Raw genomic sequence first — 27,152 nt, 5'->3', positions numbered from 1 at the left:
TTTTTTTGCTTTTTATAAATCTTTAAATGTAAGTTTCAGAAAGGGATTTTCTGATTTTTTGCTGCATTGTTTATAATTATTTCAAATTATTGCAACAGTATAACCATAATGAATGTTTTCGAACCAAAAGACTAATTTTATATAAGAGAAGCCAATTTAAATTACATTTACTACTTATTTATCTCTAAAACCAGTATAGTCTAAAGTGCATATCTAGTAAATGTGGGCCCTTAAGCCCTATTGTCCCCACAGCTATTTACGATGTAGTAGACTATTTATGTTGTTTACTATATAACAGCTTCTGAAGCAGGGTAATAGTAACATGTAAAAACCCTTTAATATTTTGGTCCTTTAAAGATATTTGTGGGAACGGCACATAAAATAATGCTTTAAAGTGTTTAATTTCATCAATTTGAATGGCTTGTCAGAATCAATTACCTTTTCACCCTGCAACCTGATAGTGGGAAATGAGTCTTTTTTTAATTACCATTTGTCCAGAACATGAAATTAATAAAATAACTCTTTGGAGAGAACTGGAGATGGCAGTTTGTTTGTTAACTCTGTGAGAACACTATGGATATATGGAAAGCATATAGAAGCTGAATGTTATTACTCCATTATTTGCTAAGGGACCTTCAGTATAATCTAGGGTGTCATTTAGAGTATACAAATTCCCTGAAACCAATACCAAGGGGCAGATTTACAAAATTCGAGTGAAGAATTCGAATGTAAAAAAATTCGAATTTCGAAGTATTTTTTGGGTACTTCGACCATCGAATTGGTTAAATTCGGTCGAATTCGAACGAATTCGAACGATTCGAACGATTCGAAGTAAAAATCGTTTGACTATTCGACCATTCGATGATCGAAGTACTGTCTCTTTAAAAAATACTTCGACCACCTACTTCGGTAGATAAAACCTACCGAAGTCAATGTTAGCCTATGGGGAAGGTCCCCATAGGCTTGCCTGTGATTTTTTGATCGAAGGATTTTCCTTCGATCGTTGGATTAAAATCCTTCGAAAAGTTCGATTCGAAGGATTTAATCGTTCGATCGAACGAAAAATCCTTCGATCGATCGATCGCAGGATTTGCGCAAAATCGTTCGACTTCGATATTCGAAGTCGAACGATTTTAGTTCCCAGTCGAATATCGAGGGTTAATTATCCCTCGATATTCGACTATTGATGAATCGGCCCCCAAGTGTATGAAATTACACAAATCTATATTGTGGGAGAAGGGCTATTCTGCAGCTCTGGATAGAAAGGTTATAGACTGTAGACTGTAATGCATGGTGTTTTCAATAAAAGAAAAAAAGAAAAGAAAAAATTAATTTGGTTTCACAGACTGGACTTGTCTAAATTGCACCAGTGCAGTGGCTACTAATCAGATCTTTGCTTTCATATACTAACTTGTAGTAGACATAATGTACATAAATGGAAGAGATGAGCAGAAATGTTTTGCATGGTACAATTTTGGGGTGAAATTCAGGTTTTCTCCATATGTTTTGTTTTCCTGAAAAAAAAGTGTTTTTTTTGCACTGGAAAAAAAACCCAGCCCTCCCCTTGTCTGTCTAAACGTTGTCCAGGCATCATGTTTGGAAACAATTGGTAGAATAGAAGCCTTTTTTGTTAATCAAGAACAGTTGTAGCATGGTGGAAAGGACCTCCTCTAACAAGATTCTCTCTGTACAGGGTGCTTTAAATTACCAGTAGGTCAAGGGCAAAGATCTCAATAGTGGGTCCCCACAACTGTCCCACTATACTTTAATAGGACTACCTTCAAGTAGGAGAACTTGAATATAATGAGGCAGGAAATAAATAAAATAGCCTGTGCATATTGAAAGAGACTTACGTTCCAGGCATAGTACAGTGACAGGAGTGTGAGAATACCTGGTGGTCTAGTGGGGTGTTGAGGAAGCCACACTCCCTGCAGGGATGTCCGCAGATGTCGTGTCCTCGGTTTTGTTGCACATGTTAATTTGCACACATATTTTCTTTCAGCGCGCACGTGATGTCATTGTGCTCGGCGCGGAAATTCAGATATTTAAAGCGACCAACGACCTACTTCTATTACCCAACATAGGTCTATTTCCTGATAGTTCCTGGGTGTAATTCAAGTTTAATTTCTGCGTTTGGACCTCTGCCTCTCCCTGACTACTGCTTGTTCACTGGCTGTACTGACCTTTGCCTGTTTCTGACCATTCTCTCGGATCCTGACTTTGTACTGTGTTACTGTTGGTTTGACCCCAGCCTGTGTCCTGACTATGCTACTGTTTCCAGATTCTGTACTGCACACTCCCTGTTTCCCATCCTACATTCCCAGTTCCCTGTCCTGCCCTGAACTCCCCTCTTGGTCCTCTCACTTTAAGACCTGGCGGCATTCGTGTAGCAGGGGATTCCTCCTGAAGCGAAAGGAGGTTGTTTTAGGCTGAAGGGTGAGCCAAGACAGGAAGCTTGGGGTTTGTTCTGGATTTTGAGATATCATAGGTTAGAAGGAGCAAATAAATATCCCTTGTGAATTCATGTCTTGGTTGTGCTCTTCCAGCAATGAGGGGTCTGCCATTTCTTTGTTACACAAAGAAAGGTCTTTGTGTAACCTGGGCAACTGCCTTATAGTATGCCACTCACCCAGCCAGTTTGATACTGTTTGTATATCACGAGTAGCAGCTATTTGAGACACGATTAGCCTGGACCAATTGTTGCCTCTGTCTCATGTTTCTGTAGTGCATTACAGCATCCCTGTTAGCAAATACATTTATATGAAATGTTTAGACTGTTCCTTCTGAGATCAATGTTTGCATGAAATGAACTGATATTAAGTACATTGTGAGATAACAAACCTTGCTATCATATGTGAAAGACTTACTCTTTTGAATCATATGCTTCTTTCTTTGAGCTAAACCAATTTCTTCTCAATGTCTCTCAAAATATTTTAGGAAAGTCCTTAAAAGAATTCCCTGTGAAGGTCTGAGGCCAGATGCCACCCTACCTTCAGCCAGGGAAGCCAAGCTCCTGGGCAGCCTCAAGCATCCATTTATTGTCAGGTTCTTTAGTAGCTTCTTGGAGAAGGAGGATTTCTGCATCATCACTGAATTTTGTGAGGTAAACAAAATAATTAATTACAAAGAGATCTTTACATATAGCGATTTGTTTGTACACCAGACAAATACTTAGAACTATGATATATTTTACATTTCTCTATACTTCTTTTTTTGAAATTCTGGCTTAAAAAAGCTACATTTTGGACACTTTGGCTGGGTTTACAAAATCTCAGTATAAAATGAGGGTAAGCATCCAACTCTATTTATATACAAGACTAACAAAAGCTAATTTATTAATGCACATATAGAAGAGCTCATTGAGACCCATGCAGGTAACAGTTGCACATACGCCAGTGGTCTGGGCTTATGATTGTTTATGAATTCTTTTATAGTGTATTAAGGCTTGTAAACAATTTGAATTTTTGTGACAGGGTGGGGATCTTCAGAATCGCATCCAGCAACAAAGAGAGAAAAGACAACTTTTTCCTGAAGAACATGTCATGGAATGGTTTATTCAACTCCTTCTTGGGGTCAACTATCTGCACGAGAGGTATGAAATTTCTCGCATGCCTAGGTAGGAGCTTATTTAGTAAAATTTCACTCGGTACAGCAATAACCGCTAATAAAAAATTTATTTTCATTATTCCACCTGCAGTAGACTGAGCAGAGGAAATTGCTGATTCGTTGCTGTGGGCTACTGCTTTCTTTGTCTTAAATTTGTAATATATCCTGGGCCTAGTTCACACTTATGACAGAAATCCGACCCTGGCTTAATAAGTTAGATGATTCCAGGTATTTGCCTCAGTAACTGGTTCTTAAAATATGTTGAAATAGCTAGCTGGTCACTAAACTAGTATTGGGTGGACCAAGAACTAGTGCTGACTATAGTAAGTGGCAGTTGTATGAAACCCAGTTACAGAGCTTAAAATGTGCAAAATGAAAGCAAATGTAATTTATAACAACTTTGCAATAAATATTGAATTATACATTTTCAATGATGTGTAGTTATTTGTTAATGTAATGTCATGTTACTTTCCTACAATGAAGTAACTATATATTTAAACCAAGCTATTTTAATGCCTGAAGCTGCAAACTCATCTTAAGAGACATTAGGGGGAATGTAATTAAAAATCGCAATTTAGAATATTTGTGAATGTTTAGCGCTGTTTGCAGTGTAAAATTGTTCGCTGGCGAATATTACATTGCTAAGCAAAGGTTAGCATTCACACCTGGTCTGGAGTTTGTTAAATATTTAGTCGCAAAGTATGCTTTGTGATTGCGAAATTTATTACATACACTGCAACATTGTTGCGGTCTGTAATTGGTCACAAAGAATGCAAAAACATGCTCACTTGCGAATGTTTTTTTGGCTAACGAAACATATTACATTACCCCAATTGCCTTTTATGGGATCTGTTATCTGGAAACCCATTATTCAGATAGTTGGAAATGTAGCAATTCAGCAATTTCCCATAGTTGCAGCAAATGCCTCTCAGAGCTACTATCCCAGGGTCAATTGAATATGAGGGCAGTGTCCCCAGTGAACAGCTGCTCTGCATATAGCTATATGTATCCCTACTGTATTTTAGAGCTAATATCACAGCTAAAGGGGATCATTAATCTGATAATTATCATAAATATCATTAATCTGATATTCCTATTTATTATTACTATTACTATTACAGTATATTATAATTAGTATAAACAGTATACTTTCTAATGTAATTAGTTTGTACTTGCCAGCAAGTTGTAGTAAGGTGAACATATTCCTAGATCCATCTTTTTAATTATTTATTTAACAGGTTAATTCTGCATCGAGATCTAAAGACCAAAAATGTCTTCTTGAAGAATGGAACAGTCAAAATTGGTAAGAATGTAACTTGGAGCGGCTGGACACATGGAATAATGAAGCTGTTTTGTGTTGCATGGACTAGAACTTGCAAGGGAAATCAGGCTAACATTTTAGGGTTGTAGGGCCACAATTATTATGGCTAGGCCAGTGCTCAGTGCAAATGATTGTGCCCTTAAAACTGTCATTGATCAGGCATAAAGTCCAGGTTTCCTTAACAGCTCTGCACCCACTCACAAAACTATATGCAAATGCAAGTCGTGTATGAGAGCAACACCCATGAGACAACAAGATTTAGAAACAGGATCAAATATTGTTTCTATATTTTCCTCCCAGTAATGGATGCAAACTTTTGCTCGGAAAAGTTGTTTGTTGGAAATTACGTGTTACTTTCATAGTAAATTAATCCAGAGGTCTCATTTTACCACTCAAAGCATATATACTCCTGGGGGGGGGGGCTGCAGTTACATGAATAACTGAATTTAGATTTATTACACCTATGCTAAATGGCAGATTAGTCAGCTCAGACGCACACTGTAAACTATATTCGTTTTTAAGCAGGGAATAAGGCACTGTATTTCTATTTAATAAACATCTTCGTATAAATAATAATTTTCCTCTCTTTGCAATATTCTATGCAGTACTATAAAACAAAATTTGTCAATTGTGTGAACTGAATTGTAAAAGTTATTGCCACACTACAAATAGGAAAGTTATTGGCTACCATTCTTACAATTGTTACATATTTACATTTGGTCTGAAAAAAACCTCCATTCATCACAGTTTAAACCCTCCAAATGAACACCAATGTATATTCATATTTAGGGGCATATTTATCATGGGTTGAATTTTGAATTGAAAAAAATTCGAATTAAAAATAGCAACCAAAATTAAGTCAAAGTTTTTTTTTTTGGTTGAATAGGTCCGTTTTCGAATAGGTCATTCGATCGAATTCGATTCAATGTTTTCCCCAAAAAAACTTAGATTTTTCAAAGCCCACCAACTGACTCCAAATGGGTTCTAGGAGGTCCCCCATAGGCTAAAACAGCAATTCGTCAGGTTTTAGATTTTTTTCAAATTCTAATCAAATTTGGACTATTCCCTAGTCGAAGTAAACAAAAAATAGCTCGAAATTCCATTTTTTTTCATTCGAAAAATTCACCTCGACCATTGATAAATCTGCTCCTAACTGTAGCCTTGGATATTATGCTTGTTTCAGAAGTTATCCAAGCCATTCTTAAAATCATTAATATAATCTGTAATCACCCAAAAGAGCACGTGTTTAAATGAAACAAACAAAAAATACATTAAAAATGTTTAAATCATTTGTGATGTAAAAAGGGTGGCATAAAAAAGAGATTGGGGCTGGATCACACCAGTCCACTTTGGCAACCAATCAGGTCTTTGGTTTGATAATCTAACTGGTAGTAGACTGTTTAAAACTAAATGCTGATACACGTGCAATTTAGTGTTAGTAAATGAGCAAAACTTGAAAACTTGTTTCCTACTGCGTACTATTTTCTTGAAGGAGAGGGAACTAGTAGTGAATAAATATCTCAACACAGAATGAAAGTAATAATAGAGTGCCAAGTCCCACACCTGTACAAAACTATGTGGCCTGAATACACTTTGTACTGTTACATTGTACTTTTATTACATAATATGGCACTATACTACTTTACCCATCTTACAGAGAATACAGGTATCAACCTTAACTCTATAAGGAACAACCACATTTGTCACTTATTCATCACCTACATCAACACAGAAGCTTTCAATAAAGGCTAATGCAGCAATAGGGTGGCCATTGTCACACTGTTTTTTCCTATTATTTTAATCACAACTTTTACATGTTTATAACTAATCTCTAAAACTTTTCCATTTTGTTATCATGCAAGAGGCTGTGCAAAATCACAAATTACTGCTTTAGCACATAACTGATCTGAAACTAAGTAGGTGGGGATTTGTCCAAACTCAAACAAGAAGAATTTCGGTAAAATAAATCTTCAAGCAGAAAATTTCATCAGAAATCTTCAAATGCTCAAAAGTTTAGGAGAAAAACAAACCTATATTGCAATATTTCCTCAATTGTAAAAACACACATGCGTGCTTTTCCTGTCCTAAAGTCTTCTAAATGTATTAAGTGCTATCTTGAGTAGTCAACAAGTATAAATGTGGTGAGATATCATATACTAAAGTTTTGCTGCAGATACTATACTTTCCTATAAATTGTTTTCCATATGTCGCGAGGCAAATTAGCACTCAGTTTACTAAATAAATTATAATCTGGGAGAGCATTAGATAGATATGGGTATGTACATGTCAGTGGGCTACTGCCCCTTTGAATGAGGAACTGAAATGAGTACCATGGACAGCTCAGCATCCATTGATCATCCACACAGAATTGGAGCCCTCTTTGTCCATATATGCTAGGTCACTCCAATTATATAGTTCTTAATATAATATATTTTATAATCTGCACCTGTTTTAAGTGAAAAGCTAACTGATAGTATAATGGCCTGTAGTATTAATGCAATACTGCAAATATGTCAGAAACAGTAATGTATTATTATTTTTATTATTTTTATAACGCCATAGTCTATTTCAGCACTTGACATAGTAAGGGATACAATTACAAGATATAACAGCTTATACATAAACAACAAACATTTTACCAGAATAGATGCATAGTTACAAATGCACTGTTAGGAGACAATAGCTTACCATCTACGAGGGAGAGTAAGTGAGACATACAGTGAGGGTAACCCTTTTAGTTGTAAAAAGTGGGTTTTTAGTGATCATTTGAAAGCCTGGAGGTTCTGAGAGTGTCTAATGGAATGAAGGAGAGAGTTCTAGAGGACAATGCAAGAGTGAAAAGAAGTAATGTTTGAGGAGGATATGAGTTGGCAATGTGCAATCTGAAGGAGGTTATGTCTGGGGATGTACTTCATAATTAGGGGCAAATTTACTAACCTCCGAAAATTCACCAGCGATGGCTTTGCTCACGTCGCAACACTTCGCCAGGCTTAGATTCGCCAGGACAATGCTAATTCACTAAAATCCAAAGTTGCCAAATGCTGACAAAGTAGTGCTAGCGTTACTGTGGCAAGCGAAGCAAAGTTGCGCTAGCGTTGCTTAATTTGCATACGGCGGGAAGTTAAAGTTGAATGGACGTATATGTTGCAGCAAATACATTACATTACACAAGCCTGTGAAACCTTAATAAAATAAAATAGAGTTGTTACAGTATATTGCCCTACACATGAGCCCAGTGTATAGTTTATGTGCCATATGCAACATAGGGGGAAGCCAGGTACCCCAGAAAACATTTACGATCTTTTGCAGCCGATCACCCTGAAAATGAAAAGTCGCCAGCGTTTTTTCAACAATTTTTTGAGGAAGTCCTATCTACTCTATTGCACTTCACCTGGTCTGAGGTGGTGAAGGCAAGTCTGGCGCAAGAGGTAGCGTTCAGTAAAATCCGCATCTTAGTGAATTTGCGTAGTTACGTCCATTCGCCAGAGCGCATCTTCGCCAGGCGTAAGGGAGAGAAGTACCACTAGAGTCTATGGGGTAAATTTATCAAAAAGTGAAGTTCCGCCACTAGAGTGAAATTCTGCAGCTCTCAATCCATTTCTATGGGATTTTGAAAGGCATATTTATCAATGGGTGAAAGTGAAAGTTCACCCTTTGATAAATACGCCTATAAAAATCCCATAGAAATTAATGGTGAGTGGCGGGATTTCACTCTAGTGGCGGAACTTCACTATTAACTTCACTCTTTGAAAAATATACCCCTCTCTCTTTCGCTACCGTTAGTCACTTTGCCCTTTAGTAAATCTGCCCCATGAGAGGTGACGTATGGTGGTACAACATTGTTGAGTGCTTTGTTAGTACAAGAAGCTTCAAGTGAACTCTGGTATAACAGGTAGTGTAACCACACAGATACATTCTGAAATATTTGGGGCTTTTGAGGTAAAAAACTTAAAACTGAAAATTAGCAACAGATTTTCAATGCAGCACTGAACCTATTTATAAAGAGCAATCTTATTTGATTTCACTCTCCAGCAGACTGATACATGCTGTGTGCAGTAGAGCTGCAGTAAATTCTGTTTGGTGCAAAAAATGCCATACTAAACTAAGAGAACAGTGTCTACAGCATATTATTTAATTGCAAACAAAGTGGAGACTAATTCTACCTTGACAAATTAGCTTTAAAGGGGTTCATACAGCTCACACGTATTGCTTTATCAAAATATTATATATCAAACATTTTGCAACCCAAATAACAATAACTTTCAGTGTTCTGTTTCAAGCTTAGGAAAATATTCGGTTGCAGCAAAACTGCTGCTTCAGATGACAAAGTTACTAATACTATTGCAGGAAGATTAAAAACATTGTCCTTCACTTACATGAAGAAGCTATTGTATCTATGGCTGTTAGATTGGGTAGGAGTTTCCCATTCATTGGTTAAGTGCTAGGGGAAAGCTGCGTTTACTTAGGGCATGGTATCAAAAGGGTTCACTGCTCCATAAAAGGGAAGGAATTCCAACCTCTTTAGACTCCACTTGCAAGAAGGTGGATGGTTTGGATGCCTGAGGCAAAAGGCTATAATACATCACTGCTATGTCCTCTCCCTTTGGACAGCTAGCTCTGATAATACATAACTGATTGTTTCCCTTTCCTATGATGATGTTTTTAGGGCTGTCTTTCACAAAAAGACTTAAATGTCTGTATGGAGAGACAGATACTGTAGCTGAGCAAGTAAAGAGTAACTTGACTTGGGTTGGGAATGGCAAATCATTTGCAATTAATTAATTCCACGAAACATATATAACATTGTTGTTTTCAGTAGAATATGCCTTTATATTCAGTCAAAGGGCTTTGGATATTGTTGCTTAGGGCAAAAGTTACTTTCTGTGAAAATGTGTGCATTGTGCTGCTTTAATAAACGAGCTCCAGTTTTCTATAGGGATCACTTATCAGTAAAGTGCTGGATACCCATAAAGCAGCAACTTCTGTGACATGGTGTAGACAACTGCAGAAAACTAGTGTGACCTAAACTTTTGTACCTTTTGAAATGCCACCATTAAACTGAGGCCCGACAATTTCATTTCTTGTGGAACACTGCGGGATATCAGTGAACCTGATGTGTCTATGGAGCTGCGACCCATACACAGTAAATTATCATTCATGTCTCTTAGCTGACAGTGCCTGAACTGTGTCCATTTTACATCTCTTCTGAGACTGTTTCAACTTATGGTTTGTGGGATTTGGACAGAACAGTGTATCTATATATATAAACTGCAAGGACATAACAAAGATAGTTCAAGCAATCACCAAATGCATGCCCTAAAAAGAAATCATCCCCCAGAGATCTCCTCTGTCACTTGGATGTCTGCAGATACATTGCTGAGATATTTCATTTTGTTTATGGTAAGAAGTTACAGTATGGTTCATGCCGTGAGTTTTTTTTTATTTTGCTGTAGAGATAGATGTGCTTTTTCTTATAGCAAAAATCATTAGTGAAATTAATTGATCAAACTTGCATGGAATTTTCATAGTCTGAGGCTGGATTGTGTGCGGTGGTTTGTACAAGATTAATTTGGATATGTTTTGTGAGACGGACCCAGGATTGCTCCACTGAGTAAGGCATGCAAGTGGTTGAAATTGGAACTTTAAAGGGATACTTTCATGGGAAAACATGTTTTTTTCAAAACGCATCAGTTAATAGTACTGCTCCAGCAGACTTCTGCACTGAAATTCATTTTTCAAAAGAGCAAACAGATTTTTTTTTATATATAATTTTGAAATCTGACATGGGGTTAGACATATTTTCAGTTTCCCAGCTGCCCCCAATAATGTGACTTGTGATCTGATAAACTTTAGGGCTAGTCCACACGGGGAGATAGCCACGCGTTTGCGGTCGCGGCGACAAAGCGCCGCGCCAGTCGCCGCGACGGGCGCAGGCGACAGTTTTGTATGGGCGCCTATGTAAAAACGCCTGTGCTAACCACACGAGGCGATGCGCTTTTCAACAGTCGCCTGAAAATGCCTCGCCAGGCTTTTTCAGGCGACTGTTGAAAAGCGCATCGCCTCGTGTGGTTAGCACAGGCGTTTTTACATAGGCGCCCATACAAAACTGTCGCCTGCGCCGGTCGCGGCGCTTTGTCGCCGCGACCGCAAACGCGTGGCTATCTCCCCGTGTGGAATAGCCCTAAGTCACTCTTTACTGTTGTACTGCAAGTTGGAGTGATATCACCCCCTCCCTTTCCCCCCCAGCAACCCAACAAAAGAACAATGAGAAGGTAACCAGATAGCAGCTCCCTAACACAAGATAACAGCTTCCTGGTAGAGCTAAGAACAGTACTCAATAGTAAAAGCCAAATCCCACTGAGACTGATTCAGTTACATTAAGTAGGAGAAATAACAGCCTGCCAGAAAGTAGTTCCATCCTAAAATGCAGGCACAAGTCATATGACTGGGGCAGCTGGGAAACTGACAATATGTCTAGCCCCATGTCAGAAATCAAAATTAAATATAAAAAAATGTGTTTGCTCTTTTGAGAATTGGATTTCAGTGCAGGAGTCTGCTGGAGTAGCACTATTAACTGATGCGTTTTGGAAAAAAACATGTTTTCCCATGACACTACCACTTTAAGTCAAATACAACTTAGCAGCATGCACAATAACTATGATATATTTACATTTTTTTTAAATTTTAGTTGTAGATGTACCTGAAGCAATAAGCCTCTCTGAATAAGGAATTTAGGGAGGGAAATATTGATTGTACAGGTATGGGAGCTTTTATCCAGAATGCTTGGGACCAGGGGTTTTTTGGATAACAAATCTTTCTGTAATTTGGATCTCCATACATTTAAAAAATAATTTAAACATTTAATAAACCCAAAAGGATTATTTTGCCTTCAATAAGGATTAATCATATCTGTTTTATTACTAAAAAGGAAAAGGAAATCATTTTTTAAAAAATGTGAATTATTTGATTAACATAGAGTATATGGGAGATGGTAATTCTGTAATTTGGAGCTTTCTGGATAACGGGTTTCTGGATAATGAATCCCATACCTGTATTAGGGGCCGTGGGCCATGGTGGAAATTATCTGGAAACATAAGGGTGACTTGCATTAATGGCACAATCATTTGAGCTCAGAAAGATGCAAGGGCATATGATATGGAGGATGGGACAGACTTTGGGGTGTTTGACTTATATTTTTGCATATAGTGACCTGTGTGGATTCTTTGAGTACCTAGTATTGTTTTTCATATTTGTATATTCACTGGTTTTATATTACTTCTGCCCCTGCGATGTATGCTGTTTCAATTGACATCTTAGTGGAACTATTCAAAAATAATTGCAGGAGACCCATGGATTATAAATGCAGTAGCAAAACTAATAATAAAAATGATGTTTAGCCTAATAAATTCCGTGCCAACTGGGCACTTACTCATAGGCTCAGAGCCTATGAGTAAGTGCCTAGTTGGCACAAAACACATTAGGCAGCCTATGAGTAAGTGCCTAGTTGTCATGAAACACTTTAGGCTAAACATATCCTAATAAATATTATTGATTTTTATAATTAGTTTTGCTACTGCATTTACTATCCATGAGTCTCTTTTAATTCTTTTTAAATATTGACCAAACCATCAATGAATGTCATACTTGCTTATGTTTGCTGCAGATGTGTGATAACCTATAGACATCACTGATCCTCGAAGGCCTTGTATTCTAGTGGTTTTCATCAATAGCGTCCTAATAAAAGATTTTTTCCATAATTGCATTTCTTGTTAATTTCTCAACACAGGTGACTTTGGAGTATCCCGTATTTTGTCAATGCCATCAGACATGGCAACAACATTCACTGGAACACCTCACTATATGAGCCCAGAGGTCCATGCACATTATGGATACAATGCCAAATCTGATATCTGGTAAGATGACATCTAAATGAAATGCTTCCTAAATAATCTCACATTTCCTGGTCAGCCACTTAAAATACATGCAGGAAAGAAAATCTTCTCTGCTAGGATGGATAATTCAAGTGATAATACATGGATCTATACAAGTGTAACATACATATGTATGTAAAGGTAAGGGATCCGTTATCTGGAAGCCCATTTTTCAGAAAGTTCAAAATTACGGGAAGGCCATGTCCCATAGACTCAATATTAATAAAATAATTCCAATTTTTAAAAGTGATTTTCTTTTTCTCTGTAATAATAAAACAGTGCCTTGTACTTGATCCCAGTTTAATTAATTAATTTAATTAATCCTTCCTGGAAGCAAAACCAGCCTATTGGGTTTAGTTAATGTTTCCAATTCAACACTGATACTATTTGTAGGACACAGGTTAATTACCCAGTACAATAGTGTTTATCAATTCTTACACAATGTGACAATATGTACCTGTGTAGCCAACTCCTCAGACTCAAGCCTAAAAACATGAAATCATCTCTGCCTTACCATAAAATGGGCTCAGTTCATAGACACAATCTAATCAAATTAGATTAATCTAATTCTACTTCTCTGCTGTAGCTGTTTTCCTTAATCTTTATTATTGTACACATTATCTGTTCAGTCTTTAGCGCATCAATCCTTCCATTTTCTACATGCTATGTGACCTACATAATTTTCATTGGATACATCTGTTATTCTTTGTAGCAGTGCTTAACTTCATATATAGTGTGGTCAACAAGTATAATATCATGGCAGGTTCACTTGTCTGCCTCCTTTCTTAAATGATCTGTTTTCTCAACTGAAGTTGATAATTACACATCAAACGTCTCCTCTTTTAGAGATGTAAGGTGCCACATCGATGACAAGGAGACAACATAAAAATTGTCACTTCACATGAACCTGTTAGTTGTAGCATCTGAACCCAGGCATCAGTTCAGCAGTCAATGTAAAGCTGTAAAAATGTTCAGGATCAAAAAACAGGGCACACCAAACCAGATTACAGGATGATACATACTATTGACAGTGGCATAAGGACCTGCATTCCATGCAGTGGACACAACAAGAGTCGGCCTTAATGGTCTGCGTGTGTGTATATATAAATCAGTCAATTCTTAGCAGCCACACACTAATCCGGACTCAATTAGATTTGCGTGCAGGGCCAAAAGCTTTACATGTAAAATTATTGAAAGGAAAAGGGGGGCGGCAGAGAGGGATAATTCTTTGGAGTTGCATTATGATATTTGGGGTGAATGGTACACATTCATGGACACCTATAACCAACCTTGATAGCATCTCGAGTTTTTTGCTAACACATTGTGTATTTTTTCTTCTCCTTTCTCATTTATTTTCTGTACTTGAACTGATAGCTGACTTGTTTATCTATTTGAGGTTGTTTTTATCTGCAATTGCATTATTCATATTGGGATGTCACCTGCGTGTGAGAAATCATGTCCTTCTGTTGTCATAAATGTCATTGCATGATCATTTCTCTCTTCAAATATTGCAAATAAAACTGAAGTTTTAAAAAAAAAAATTATTGAAAGGACCCGCACTCCATATTGTGAAAAAATAGAATTTTCTGTATTGTGTACTTATATTGGACATTTCGGCCCACATTGGGGCCTTTTTAAAGGAGTGCGGGTCTTTTCAATAATTAAATATATATATTATATATATATATATATATATATATATATATATATATATATATATATATATATATATATATATATATATATATATATATATATATATATATATATATATATATATATTGTGAATAAAGTGCCCCCTCTATATAAGGATATTCTAAGTTATTGAGCTCAAAATATACCCTAGGCATGCATCTGTGTACAGAGACAGTATTCTCTGTTCTCCATATGATGGATTTTCATTACAAAATAAAGGCCTTGTTCACTCTCAAGGTGTTTCATGCTTCAATTAAACCATCTGTAAATTTGCAAGAAGCAGATACTGAGTCTGTAAAATCCTGCTGCAGCTGGGACTAATATATTAACCATTGCACCCATTATTGCTGGAATATTTTTTTTTTAAATTTAGGCTGTATCTAGAAAACAGCTAGCACATTAGCAGCTGCTGGTTTTGAGTGGTTTGAATTATTTTATTTGGACTGGTACAGTTTTCTGGTAACCGGAGAACCGGCCTGGGGTATCAGGTAAGTGATCAAATACTTGGGGTGCCTAACATTTGCCACCCCCAGTGCTTTACACTTTCTTTTGTCTCTAAATTATTATAGCGGTATATTAATGGCCGAAATGGTCTGATTTTGTACAATCATACCAATTTATATAGTTTGGCTACACAAGGGTATGGTCAAATGGCACTCAAACCAACATGCACCACAAAAGGGCCATCATTTCCCGATTTTTCAACTGGGGTTGATTAACTGTGATTCAGTGTGGTTTAAGAAATCAGTTGGGGGATCAGACTCATACAGCTGTAGAACTAGTTTTATCCAAAAATCATTTAGATCCATCCAAAGGAGGGAAAAGTGCTAGAAATCATGTAGTGTACCATTACTCAGGGAGGCACATCAGTTTATTGAAACTCCTTTAAATTCTAATATACTTGAAATTTGATTGGGGGGTTATTTAGTAAAAAAATCGAATATCTAAAACTCGCACAAATTTTACCAACCCGAAAACTCGAATCAAATTTGACTAAACCCGATTCAAGTTTTTTCTCCGAAAAAAACTTGAATATGAAGAAGGCTACTAACATGTCCATATTGGTCCCTGAACCTCTCCCATTGACTTATACATGAACTTTAGGCGGTGAATAGCTGAATTCGAGTTTTTAAAGGTCCAGAGTATGATCGAAATTAGAATTAAAACTTGAATCGAGTTTGGATAATTCACAATTCGAATTTGAGAGTTTTGACCATGAAAAAAGTTTGAGAATTTGAATTTTCACTTCGACTCTTAATAAATCTGCCATTCTTAAATCAGCATTTAATTATTATTTACTCTTTGCTGTCGTTGCCTTATGGCATATAAGGATAATATCTAAGTACTTTGTATCAGAAAGTCTAAGGCCGCCTCGGACGGCAAATTGGGCAGGAACACCCCTGAATACCCTCGTTTTTTTTTTTTTAACTGAACAACGGAACAACTGTATGACAGCAAATGTTTAAAACATCTGGATTAGAATATTCATGGCCTTTAGTTTTGGCTCAATATGACCATTTTAGAGCAAGTTTCATGAGATACATGGACCCAGTAGCAAGTGTCACCGGAAGTTATTATCAGATGTTATCAATTATATAAAATGTCCCATAGTCTTATCAGGGATTAAGGGGCTTCATATTTACCAGAAATATTATCAAAGAAATAGCACTAGCCATTATTTCTGTTGTTCTACCATTGAATTTGACATGAGGTTAACTTGATATAATCTCTCAGAAATAGAGCATTTAATTCTGGATATGCCTACATCAAGAAGCAGACAAATCAATGTGTCACTAATATATATACAAATGCATTTTATTGACCAGATAAATCCTGAGCAAAGCCTAGATTTATAATATAAATCTCAAAATATATAAATATAAATTTCCATTTAAAATAGTACCCCAGTTGTAACCCCTTAACAAATATAATTACAATTGTTAATAATTCAAGGAGTGTATAAAAGGATCATGAGAATGTCCCCTCTGAAATGGTGTCCTTAGTTTATACTTTATGGTGGCTTTTTAAAGGGATAGTAATATTTTCCATGTTTAGCAGGGAAGCGTGACTTTGCCTTTAATAAACTAATGCCTAACCAAACAATATATTAGAAGTTTACCGTGCTACTCACCAACAACTCATGACAAAGTGGAGATAAGAGCTCTGTTGGTCAGCAACTCATGCAGGGAGCTAAGGGACAAACTTTTGCAAAATGTTGAAAGCCTTACTATTTCTTAATATGGATTTCACATGCTGTTAACATCCATTTAGTGCTTTAACAATAGCAACACATTATTTCGAATTGCAATAGTTCCCTCAGAATTACAGCTGAGTCCAGCACAGATCTGCCTGCCTGAGTCTACCTTGTTTCATGTAATTTAACAAAGAAGATCAAAGGCATTCAGGGAATTGAAAAAATAACCCAGAATTTGAATAAAAGTATGAAAGTGTGGTGCTTTGATCAGAGGTTGTATGAGGTAAAGAGACAACTGTAAAAAAGATACCAATATCAACATCTTCAAGGCAATCCAATGCTACAGGTATAGAGGGACATGGAACCTTTACTGGATGAGACATAGCAGGAAAAAAAAAAAATATATATATATAGATATATATATATAGATATATATAGATATATAGATATATATATATATAGATATATATATATATATATATATAGATATATATATATATATATAGATATAGATAGATAGATAGATAGATATTAATTATTATTATGCCTGCTTATTGCATCTCTAATCTTTTTTAAAATGTACAATAGATACATCGAGCATTAATCCTCAAACTTTATTGGAATTCTTTTTAGGTTACACTCCACACGCCATTCCACATTCAGAGGGTATTGGTGCATGTTTTTACATATTTGAAGGTATAAATACAGAATACATATTTATGAATCTATTTCTTAACATTTTGTTTCAAATTTGGCACTGAGTACTTTCTCCAGCTCGCAGACCTGGCCATGGAGGATCAATTATGTTTTCATTTCAGAAGATTGCATTTTATAGATTATTTTTCCCAGCTTTTCAGTGGAAAGCTCTTTATCTGGACACATTTGTAAACAGCCTGAAAAAATACAGAGTGGGGTTTTGGTGGAACAGTTCTTGGAGCTGTTTTACAGATCAAAATATTGAAAAGCATGTCTAGACATGAGAAATAGGTTGGAAGAAAATAAAGATCTCAAATGAATTTATTCAGCGAAGTCACTGCGAATTTCTGCGTTTCACGCCGGAGAATAAGTTCTTGAAATTGCATCTCATGAATTTTTCGCTGTTTTGCGAATTTCGCTGGAAATTCGCTAATTTTTAGTCTAAGTGAAATGGGAGAAATTCGCCCATCACTAGTCATTAGATTCTAATATCAGTGGGGAGAATTTGAGGAGATTTTAAGAAAACATTTCAGTAGAGGCATCACAGTTTAACCCAAAGAGACCACCAATAATTGCAATAGGGGCCTTGAATTTGAAAGATATATTAGTGAAACCTGATGACCAGAGCCATGTTTTTGCATTAGAATGATTCTTTCAAGCTGCAAAATGAGGTTGTCCCATTTATGAACTCCCACTTGCATCAGGGATTCGTGTTTAGGAGGGTTGTAGAATTCCGTTCAACAGCTCAAATCAGTCACATGTTCTGATGAGTTTATATTTATGGGAAAAGTTTAGTATGTACATACTAGCTGAGGAAGCCCTAAGAGGACATTAAAACGTCTTAAAAAATGATGTTGATAATGGTTTTAGAAAATAAATTATGGCCATGCACTTGATTTTTGAGGATCTGATACTTCAGACAGGTGTTATTGTTATTGTATTAATTTGCTTTATGAATTGTATACAGCTATGTTCTATAAAAGTATTAGTCCATGCCTTTAAAGGAGAATTCAACCCTATAAGAAATAAACCCGTACCCCCCCACCCCCCGTAGACCCCCCCAGCCTAACTGCCCCCCAGGGGTATGCCCCATACTTTATGCTTACCCCTCAGCGCAGTTTCTGTCATCTGAGTTCCACGCAGCCATCTTCCGGGTCTTTGTCTTCTTCCGGCGCTTCGGCAATTTTTGTGAGTTCCAGTGCATGCACAGTTGTTGCAAGCCAGCAATTTGCTCCAACTGCGCATGCACCGACATGCCGATCTCCCACTCAGCTTGCAGAGGACCCGGAAGATGGCTATCATGCTGTAAATTACAGAAAGGTTCATTATCCAGAAAACCTCAGTTCCCAAGCATTCTGGATAACAAGTCCCATACCTGTACTATTTTACTTTACTGGGTGTTCCTTACCTCAGGCTCCAACAACTACCCTCCTCAATGTGAACAGTTCAGCAGAAGTAACATGATTAACCCCTATAACTTGTAGGGGTTGTACCACTAGAGGAAAATTACCTGCTTACATCTGGATGGGGCTACACCTGCTCTCACCTATGTTTTACACAGGAAAGCCCCCATTCCACTTTTCAGAGCTAAACATAGAAATGATGCAGAATTTTTAAAGAAACACAAACGTAGACCAGCCCATTTGAGCTAACTGTGGAATAAGTAATGGTTGGTTAGTGATTTATGACCAATGTGGCCCTTAATGGATAAACCAAAATCGTTGGTCGAGTGCCTTTAATTTCAAGGAGATGTGGGACATACACACCTAGTGGAAGGAGCCCAGAATTTATTTTGCAGGGGGACACCAGACTATGAAATTCCAGCCCTGCGGACTATTATATGTTGTAGGGGAGATTGATACAGAATGGGTTACAGTAATGTGGCAACATCACATAGTTAAATAATATATAGGTAGGTGTTTGTCAGAAAATGTTATGATCATGACAATGGTGTTCCAGACTAGTCTGCCAGGGAGAGATTTGTATTCTTTTAATAGAAGAAGCAGATGCTGTGATTTAGCCAAAACCCTGAGCAGGCAGTAGATACCATGCCTCAAATCATCTTCCTCCATCCATTCACAGTGTGTTTACTTGTTACAAATTTTCAAGATGTGATAACTTGATGTGAGTCACAGGATCCTCAGCAAAAAAAATATCCAATTTCTCTTGTGTCTTTTTCTTCTTTCCTCCTCTCACTCAACCCCCCCCCCCGCCGTCCCCCAACACACACAAATGAAAAAGAGAATATCACATGTATTGGAACAAAACCAGTGTAGAATCCTGGCAGCCGCTAACACCCTGTGCTTCAGACAATCCATCGTCAAAGCTGCTTCTCTTTTTAGGAGGATAATCACAGGACATGAAAGTGGCAGGCTTGCTCTCTCAATCCAAAAAATGCCTTGTATAAAAGCTTTGATAGGACCTTGTTATTTCCACTGCACTCTGTCACTCCTTTCTCTCTTCACCCACAGTTTTTGCAACTTTACTGTTTTTTATTCTAACAATTAGATATAGATTTACTAATTCTGTATAGCTAGCTCCTAGGCTTGTAAGTGTTCAAATACAGATCCAAAACATCCTCAAATGGTTATTGGTTGACTGGAACAGCTAGAAGGTCCATTATACTGGTCATAATCAGAATTAATGAAGCTTTCTGGCCTTTCATTCCTTACCCTTTCTCCTAGAGTATTATGTGATATTTACCTAAAAGAGCCATAACCACTGAAGATCCCCAGTATATATGTGATCTTAGAATATCATATACATTCATGATAAGATCCAAACACTCCGTGTAGACCATCCCTAAGCATTATGTCTGTCCTTCTTCCAGCACCTCAAAATATGGAACTAATGTTCTTTATGACGAAACTCTCAAGTAAAACAGAGATGGGTGATACTAAGTTTGTTATTAAAACACCCTCACGCTGAATATTTTACTGGAGAAAATAACAACGGCAACTGATTAATTCTTCACAGTCACACAGATATTTAATTTGAAGAAAATATATTATTCTTTTTTACGTTGCACCCTTCAAAAGATCTTTTTGGTACCAATGACCACATGTACTGTAGCTCTTGGCATTTATGCTTAAATGGCAATCACAAACCCACCCTGGATAAGCATACAGCAATTATCCGCCAAGAATCCTCCCTGGGAACAAAAAAGTCATTTTTCTGCTCTTGAAGTGAAAGACAGTGCTAAAAGCATGAAAAGATTTCTTCTTCTGTACTTTTCTGCAAGCAACTCTGTATTGTCCTGAAACCCTGAGACCACAGTGTTCTAAATACATTTTGTAATTTGCATTTAATGGAAAATTAAGGCATACGTGATATTTACAAACAGTGGAACACAAAACCTCTAACACATCAGTTCAATAATTATAAACAGATAAATGCTGAGACGTCATCACACTTGGAACAAGGTCCCTGCCCCAAATATGTAAAACTAAGACATACAGAAGCAAAACTGTGACCCTAAATGCTTTCTGTATAACTAAACTAAGATCCTTCATTAAATATTGGTGCTGTTGTCTGCATTATTTCCAGCTGCTCTGTAGAATCATCTCTGCTAGTCTTTCAAGGCTTCTAGATTTTTAAGTACCTCTTGATTAAAAGGAATATAGCTTTAGCAATGTATAGGCATCACAATCACATATATAATACTGCAATCCAAATCATTGGAGGTAAGAATTAAAGTTAAAATAATCTTACTTAATCATGCTTTGTTCAAACAATACATATACAAAATTATCATAGTTTCTAAGCTCTCCCATCAGTACAGAACCCATAGAGAAGACTGGATTCAGTTAACTCCTCTGTTTTCGTGCAGTGAAAGCACGACAAAGCTACCACATTGGAATACAGGTTCAAATGCCAATATATACGATCCCTAAGGTCTAAATCTGACCTGATATTTCATGAGAATGCAGAATGGCATCTATGCTACTTCCTAACCAAGTTTACCCCACTCGTGTAAGAAAAAACTTAATGTAAGTTGTTTTGATATATGTATATGTTTTTTTAACTGTATGCTATAACATACTGCTTGTAAAAAGACATTATAATTTCCCTTCAACTATATTCTTGACTCGAGAGAGACATGCTGAGACACTGCTAAGTCTTACACAGCAATGATTAAATCCTTCCACCCTGTAAGGTCATGCTGAGTAGTAACAGCTCCAGTGCAATGGATCTGTTGAACTGGTGACATGCTCAGTATTAGAGATGTCGCGAACTGTTCGCCGGCGAACTTGTTCGCGCGAACATCGGGTGTTCGCGCTCGCCGGAAGTTCGCGAACGTCGCGCGACGTTCGCCATTTTGGGTTCGCCATTGTTGGCGCTTTTTTTTGCCCTCTCACCCCAGACCAGCAGGTACATGGCAGCCAATCAGGAAGCTCTCCCCTGGACCACTCCCCTTCCCTATAAAAACCGAAGCCCTGCAGCGTTTTTTCACTCTGCCTGTGTGTGCTGAAGAGATAGTGTAGGGAGAGAGCTGCTGCCTGTTAGTGATTTCAGGGACAGTTGAAAGTTTGCTGGCTAGTAATCGTTTTGATACTGCTCTGTTATTGGAGGGACAGAAGTCTGCAGGGGTTTGAGGGACATTTAAGCTTAGGTAGCTTTGCTGGCTAGTAATCTACCTTCTACTGCAGTGCTCTGTATGTAGCTGCAGTGGGCAGCTGTCCTGCTTCTGATCTCATCTGCTGACTGCTGCAATAACAGTAGTCCTTGTAAGGACTGCTTTTATTTATTTTTTTGTTGTTTTACTACTACTACTACTACTACTACTATAAGAGCCCAGTGCTATTAGTCTAGCAGTGTTGGGGAGTGGGACTGGTGTGCTAATCTGCTGCTCCTAGTAGTTCAGCAGCACCAACTTTAATTTTTTTTTTTTAATATTCATTTTTTTTTATTTTACTTTTTTTATTTTACTACCGCTGTAGTAGTGTATAAGTTGACCTTTTAGGCATTATTTGCCCTGTAGGCATTATTTGCACACTGTTTTCTTCAACCCGCCATCGAGCTGTGTGACCTTGTTCACATTCTGTCTAAATATCCATAATATTACCGTCTCCAGAAAAAACACCGGAGTCACTTTTTTCAAGCAGCCATAATATATTTTACGTAATCCGTATCCACCGCTGTAGTAGTGTATACGTTGGCCTTGTAGGCATTATTTGCACACTGTTTTCTTCAACCCGCCATCGAGCTGTGTGACCTTGTTCCCATTCTGTCTAAATATCCATAATATTACCGTCTCCAGAAAAAACACCGGAGTCACTTTTTTCAAGCAGCATTCATATATTTTACGTAATCCGTATCCACCGCTGTAGTAGTGTATACGTTGGCCTTGTAGGCATTATTTGCACACTGTTTTCTTCAACCCGCCATCGAGCTGTGTGACCTTGTTCCCATTCTGTCTAAATATCCATAATATTACCGTCTCCAGAAAAAACACCGGAGTCACTTTTTTCAAGCAGCATTCATATATTTTACGTAATCCGTATCCACCGCTGTAGTAGTGTATACGTTGGCCTTGTAGGCATTATTTGCACACTGTTTTCTTCAACCCGCCATCGAGCTGTGTGACCTTGTTCCCATTCTTTCTAAATATCCATAATATTACCGTCTCCAGAAAAAACACCGGAGTCACTTTTTTCAAGCAGCATTCATATATTTTACGTAATCCGTATCCACCGCTGTAGTAGTGTATACGTTGGCCTTGTAGGCATTATTTGCACAGTGTTTTCTTCAACCCGCCATCGAGCTGTGTGAGCTTGTTCACATTTTGTCTAAATATTGATAATATTATCGTCTCTAGAAAAACCACTTGAGTTACTTTTTTTCAAGCAGCATTCATATATTTTACGTAATCCGTATCCACCGCTGTAGTAGTGTATACGTTGACCTTGTAGGCATTATTTGCACACTGTTTTCTTCAACCCGCCATCGAGCTGTGTGACCTTGTTCACATTTTGTCTAAATATTGATAATATTATCGTCTCTAGAAAAACCACTTGAGTCACTTTTTTCAAGCAGCATTCATATATTTTACGTAATCCGTATCCACCGCTGTAGTAGTGTATACGTTGGCCTTGTAGGCATTATTTGCACACTGTTTTCTTCAACCCGCCATCGAGCTGTGTGACCTTGTTCCCATTCTGTCTAAATATCCATAATATTACCGTCTCCAGAAAAAACACCGGAGTCACTTTTTTCAAGCAGCATTCATATATTTTACGTAATCCGTATCCACCGCTGTAGTAGTGTATATCCATAATATTTGCACACTGTTTTCTTCAACCCGCCATCGAGCTGTGTGACCTTGTTCCCATTCTGTCTAAATATCCATAATATTACCGTCTCCAGAAAAAACACCGGAGTCACTTTTTTCAAGCAGCATTCATATATTTTACGTAATCCGTATCCACCGCTGTAGTAGTGTATACGTTGGCCTTGTAGGCATTATTTGCACACTGTTTTCTTCAACCCGCCATCGAGCTGTGTGACCTTGTTCCCATTCTGTCTAAATATCCATAATATTACCGTCTCCAGAAAAAACACCGGAGTCACTTTTTTCAAGCAGCATTCATATATTTTACGTAATCCGTATCCACCGCTGTAGTAGTGTATACGTTGGCCTTGTAGGCATTATTTGCACAGTGTTTTCTTCAACCCGCCATCGAGCTGTGTGAGCTTGTTCACATTTTGTCTAAATATTGATAATATTATCGTCTCTAGAAAAACCACTTGAGTTACTTTTTTTCAAGCAGCATTCATATATTTTACGTAATCCGTATCCACCGCTGTAGTAGTGTATACGTTGACCTTGTAGGCATTATTTGCACACTGTTTTCTTCAACCCGCCATCGAGCTGTGTGACCTTGTTCACATTTTGTCTAAATATTGATAATATTATCGTCTCTAGAAAAACCACTTGAGTTACTTTTTTTCAAGCAGCATTCATATATTTTACGTAATCCGTATCCACCGCTGTAGTAGTGTATACGTTGACCTTGTAGGCATTATTTGCACAGTGTTTTCTTCAACCCGCCATCGAGCTGTGTGAGCTTGTTCACATTTTGTCTAAATATTGATAATATTATCGTCTCTAGAAAAACCACTTGAGTTACTTTTTTCAAGCAGCATTCATATATTTTACGTAATCCGTATCCACCGCTGTAGTAGTGTATACGTTGACTTTGTAGGCATTATTTGCACAGTGTTTTCTTCAACCCGCCATCTAGCTGTGTGTATTATCGTTTCCAGAAAAACCAACTGAGTTTTTGTTGTTGTTGTTGTTTTTTTAAAAATAATGCCAGGCAAAGGCAGGCCGCCACGCAGAGGCCGTGCTAGGGGCCGTGCTGCTATGCAATCCTGTGGCCCTAGCAAATTGCCCAGTTTTAAAAAGCCAATGACCCTGAACTCCCAAAATGCTGAAGAGGTAGTTGACTGGCTTACACAGCACACCCCATCCTCTACCGTTTCTAACTTTACCACAACATCCTCCTCATCCTCCACTGCTATGGCCACCCCACGTAACACTTCCTCCACCACCGGTGCCCCTTCTTCACTGGGGTCAGAGGAGTTATTTTCCAATGAGTTTCTTGAACTGAGTAATGCGCAACCATTATTGCCAGAAGAAGATGAAGGAGATGAGGACCTTACACCAGATTTAATTCTGGCAGAGAACACGATAGAGATGGACATAATGAGTGATGAGGAGGAGGTCCCCGCTGCTGCTTCCTTCTGTGATGTGTCAGAAGAAATTGATGCATCTGAGGAGAATGATGATGAGGAGATTGATGTTTTGTGGGTGCCTAGTAGAAGAGAGCAAGAGGAGGGTAGTTCAGATGGAGAGACGGAGAGTCAGAGAGGCAGTAGGAGAATAAGACTTAGAAGAAGCAGGGAGGACAGCCCGCAGGGATCAGCAGGGCAACAACATGTATCGGCACCTGTGTTCAGCCGGCCAACGCACCCGCCATTGCCGCCAATACCGCCAACTCCGCCAACTCCGCCAACTTCTACTGTTACCGCCAGATCGCACACTTCCAAAAAGTCAGCAGTGTGGGATTTTTTTAATGTGTGTGCCTCTGACAAAAGCATTGTAATTTGCAATGAGTGCAGTCAGAAACTGAGCCTTGGTAAGCCCAACAGCCACATAGGTACAACTTCTATGCGAAGGCACATGAGCGGCAAGCACAAAGCACTTTGGGAGCAACACCTCAAAGGCAACAGGCAAACTAAAAGCCACACTCCTTCTGGTCCAGCATCTTACTGCTCTACCTCTGCTCTCCTTGACCCGTCTGAACCACCCTCCACTCCGCCTTCCACCTTGACCACCTGTTCCCATTCCCAGTCATCTGCCACCAGCCAAGTTTCTGTGAAGGCCATGTTTGAGCGTAAGAAGCCAATGTCTGACTGTCACCCCCTTGCCCGGCGTCTGACAGCTGGCTTGTCTGCACTCTTAGCCCGCCAGCTTTTACCATACCAGCTGGTGGACTCTGAGGCCTTCCGCAAATTTGTAGCAATTGGGACACCGCAGTGGAAGGTACCCAGCCGCAATTTTTTTTCTAAAAAGGGAATACCACACCTGTACCAACATGTGCAGAGCCAAGTTACCGCATCTCTGTCACTTAGTGTTGGGCCAAAGGTCCATATGACTACTGACGCATGGTCCTCCAAGCATGGTCAGGGCAGGTATGTCACCTACACTGCCCACTGGGTGAACTTGGTAATGGCTGGGAAGCAGGGAATGGGTAGCTCAACAACAACAGTGGAGTTGGTGTCACCGCCACGGATTGCACGCGGTTCTGCCACCACCTCTACTCCTCCATCGCTCTCTACCTCGTCTTCTTCTTCTTCTTACTCTGCTGCTGGGTCCTCCTTCTCCTCCTCCACACCTGTGCACCCCCAGCTCCCCCTAGGCTATTCGACGTGCCAGGTACGCCGTTGTCACGCTGTCTTGGGGATGACGTGCCTGGAAAGCAAAAACCATACCGGATCTGTACTCCTGTCATCTCTGCAGTCACAGGCCGATCGGTGGCTGACCCCACACCAACTGCAGATCGGAAAAGTGGTGTGTGACAATGGAAGCAATCTGTTGGCAGCGTTGAGACTAGGCAATTTAACACATGTGCCCTGCATGGCACATGTGTTAAATTTAATAGTCCAACGTTTTGTCTCCAAGTACCCAGGATTCCAGGACGTTCTCACCCAGTCCAGAAAGGTGTCGGCCCATTTCAGACGTTCCTACACAGCCATGGCACGCCTTGCTGACATTCAGCAGCGCTACAACATGCCAGTCAGGCGTTTGATTTCTGACAGCCAGACTCGCTGGAATTCAACGCTCCTTATGTTGGAACGTCTGCTGCAACAACAAAGGGCCGTCAACGAGTACCTTTTTGAACTGGGTGGTAGGACTGGATCTGCACAGCTGGGGATTTTTTTCCCCCGTTACTGGGTGCTTATGCGCGATGCCTGCAGGCTCATGCGACCTTTTGAAGAGGTGACAAATATGGTCAGTCGCACCGAAGGCACCATCAGCGACCTAATACCCTTCGCTTTCTTCCTGGAGCGTGCCGTGCGACGAGTGACAGATGAGGCTGTAGACCAGCGTGACGAGGAGCTGGAAGCGCACGATTTCTGGTCGGAATCACCAGAACGAACCCAGGCACCTGCTGCAACGCAGGGAGAGGTGCCAGAAGTGGAG

General features: G+C 38.7%; 1 protein-coding gene across 1 annotated transcript in view; it reads left to right on the top strand.

Moving 5' to 3' along the window:
• The window catches only part of LOC108704815 (serine/threonine-protein kinase Nek11), a 163,683-nt gene that overhangs the window by 54,768 nt on the left and 81,763 nt on the right, over window positions 1-27,152 (top strand). Inside the window, exons 3-6 of the mRNA XM_018241496.2 lie at window positions 2,938-3,103; window positions 3,474-3,592; window positions 4,845-4,909; window positions 12,714-12,840. Of these exons, the coding sequence (XP_018096985.1) occupies window positions 2,938-3,103; window positions 3,474-3,592; window positions 4,845-4,909; window positions 12,714-12,840 (477 nt within the window). The remainder of the gene's footprint in view (window positions 1-2,937; window positions 3,104-3,473; window positions 3,593-4,844; window positions 4,910-12,713; window positions 12,841-27,152) is intronic.

Source organism: Xenopus laevis, chromosome 4L, assembly GCF_017654675.1.
Source record: "Xenopus laevis strain J_2021 chromosome 4L, Xenopus_laevis_v10.1, whole genome shotgun sequence".
NCBI classification, from domain to species: domain Eukaryota; kingdom Metazoa; phylum Chordata; class Amphibia; order Anura; family Pipidae; genus Xenopus; species Xenopus laevis.
The sequence above is the reverse complement of the archived record's forward strand: the minus strand, read 5'-3'. Positions and strand labels throughout refer to the sequence as shown.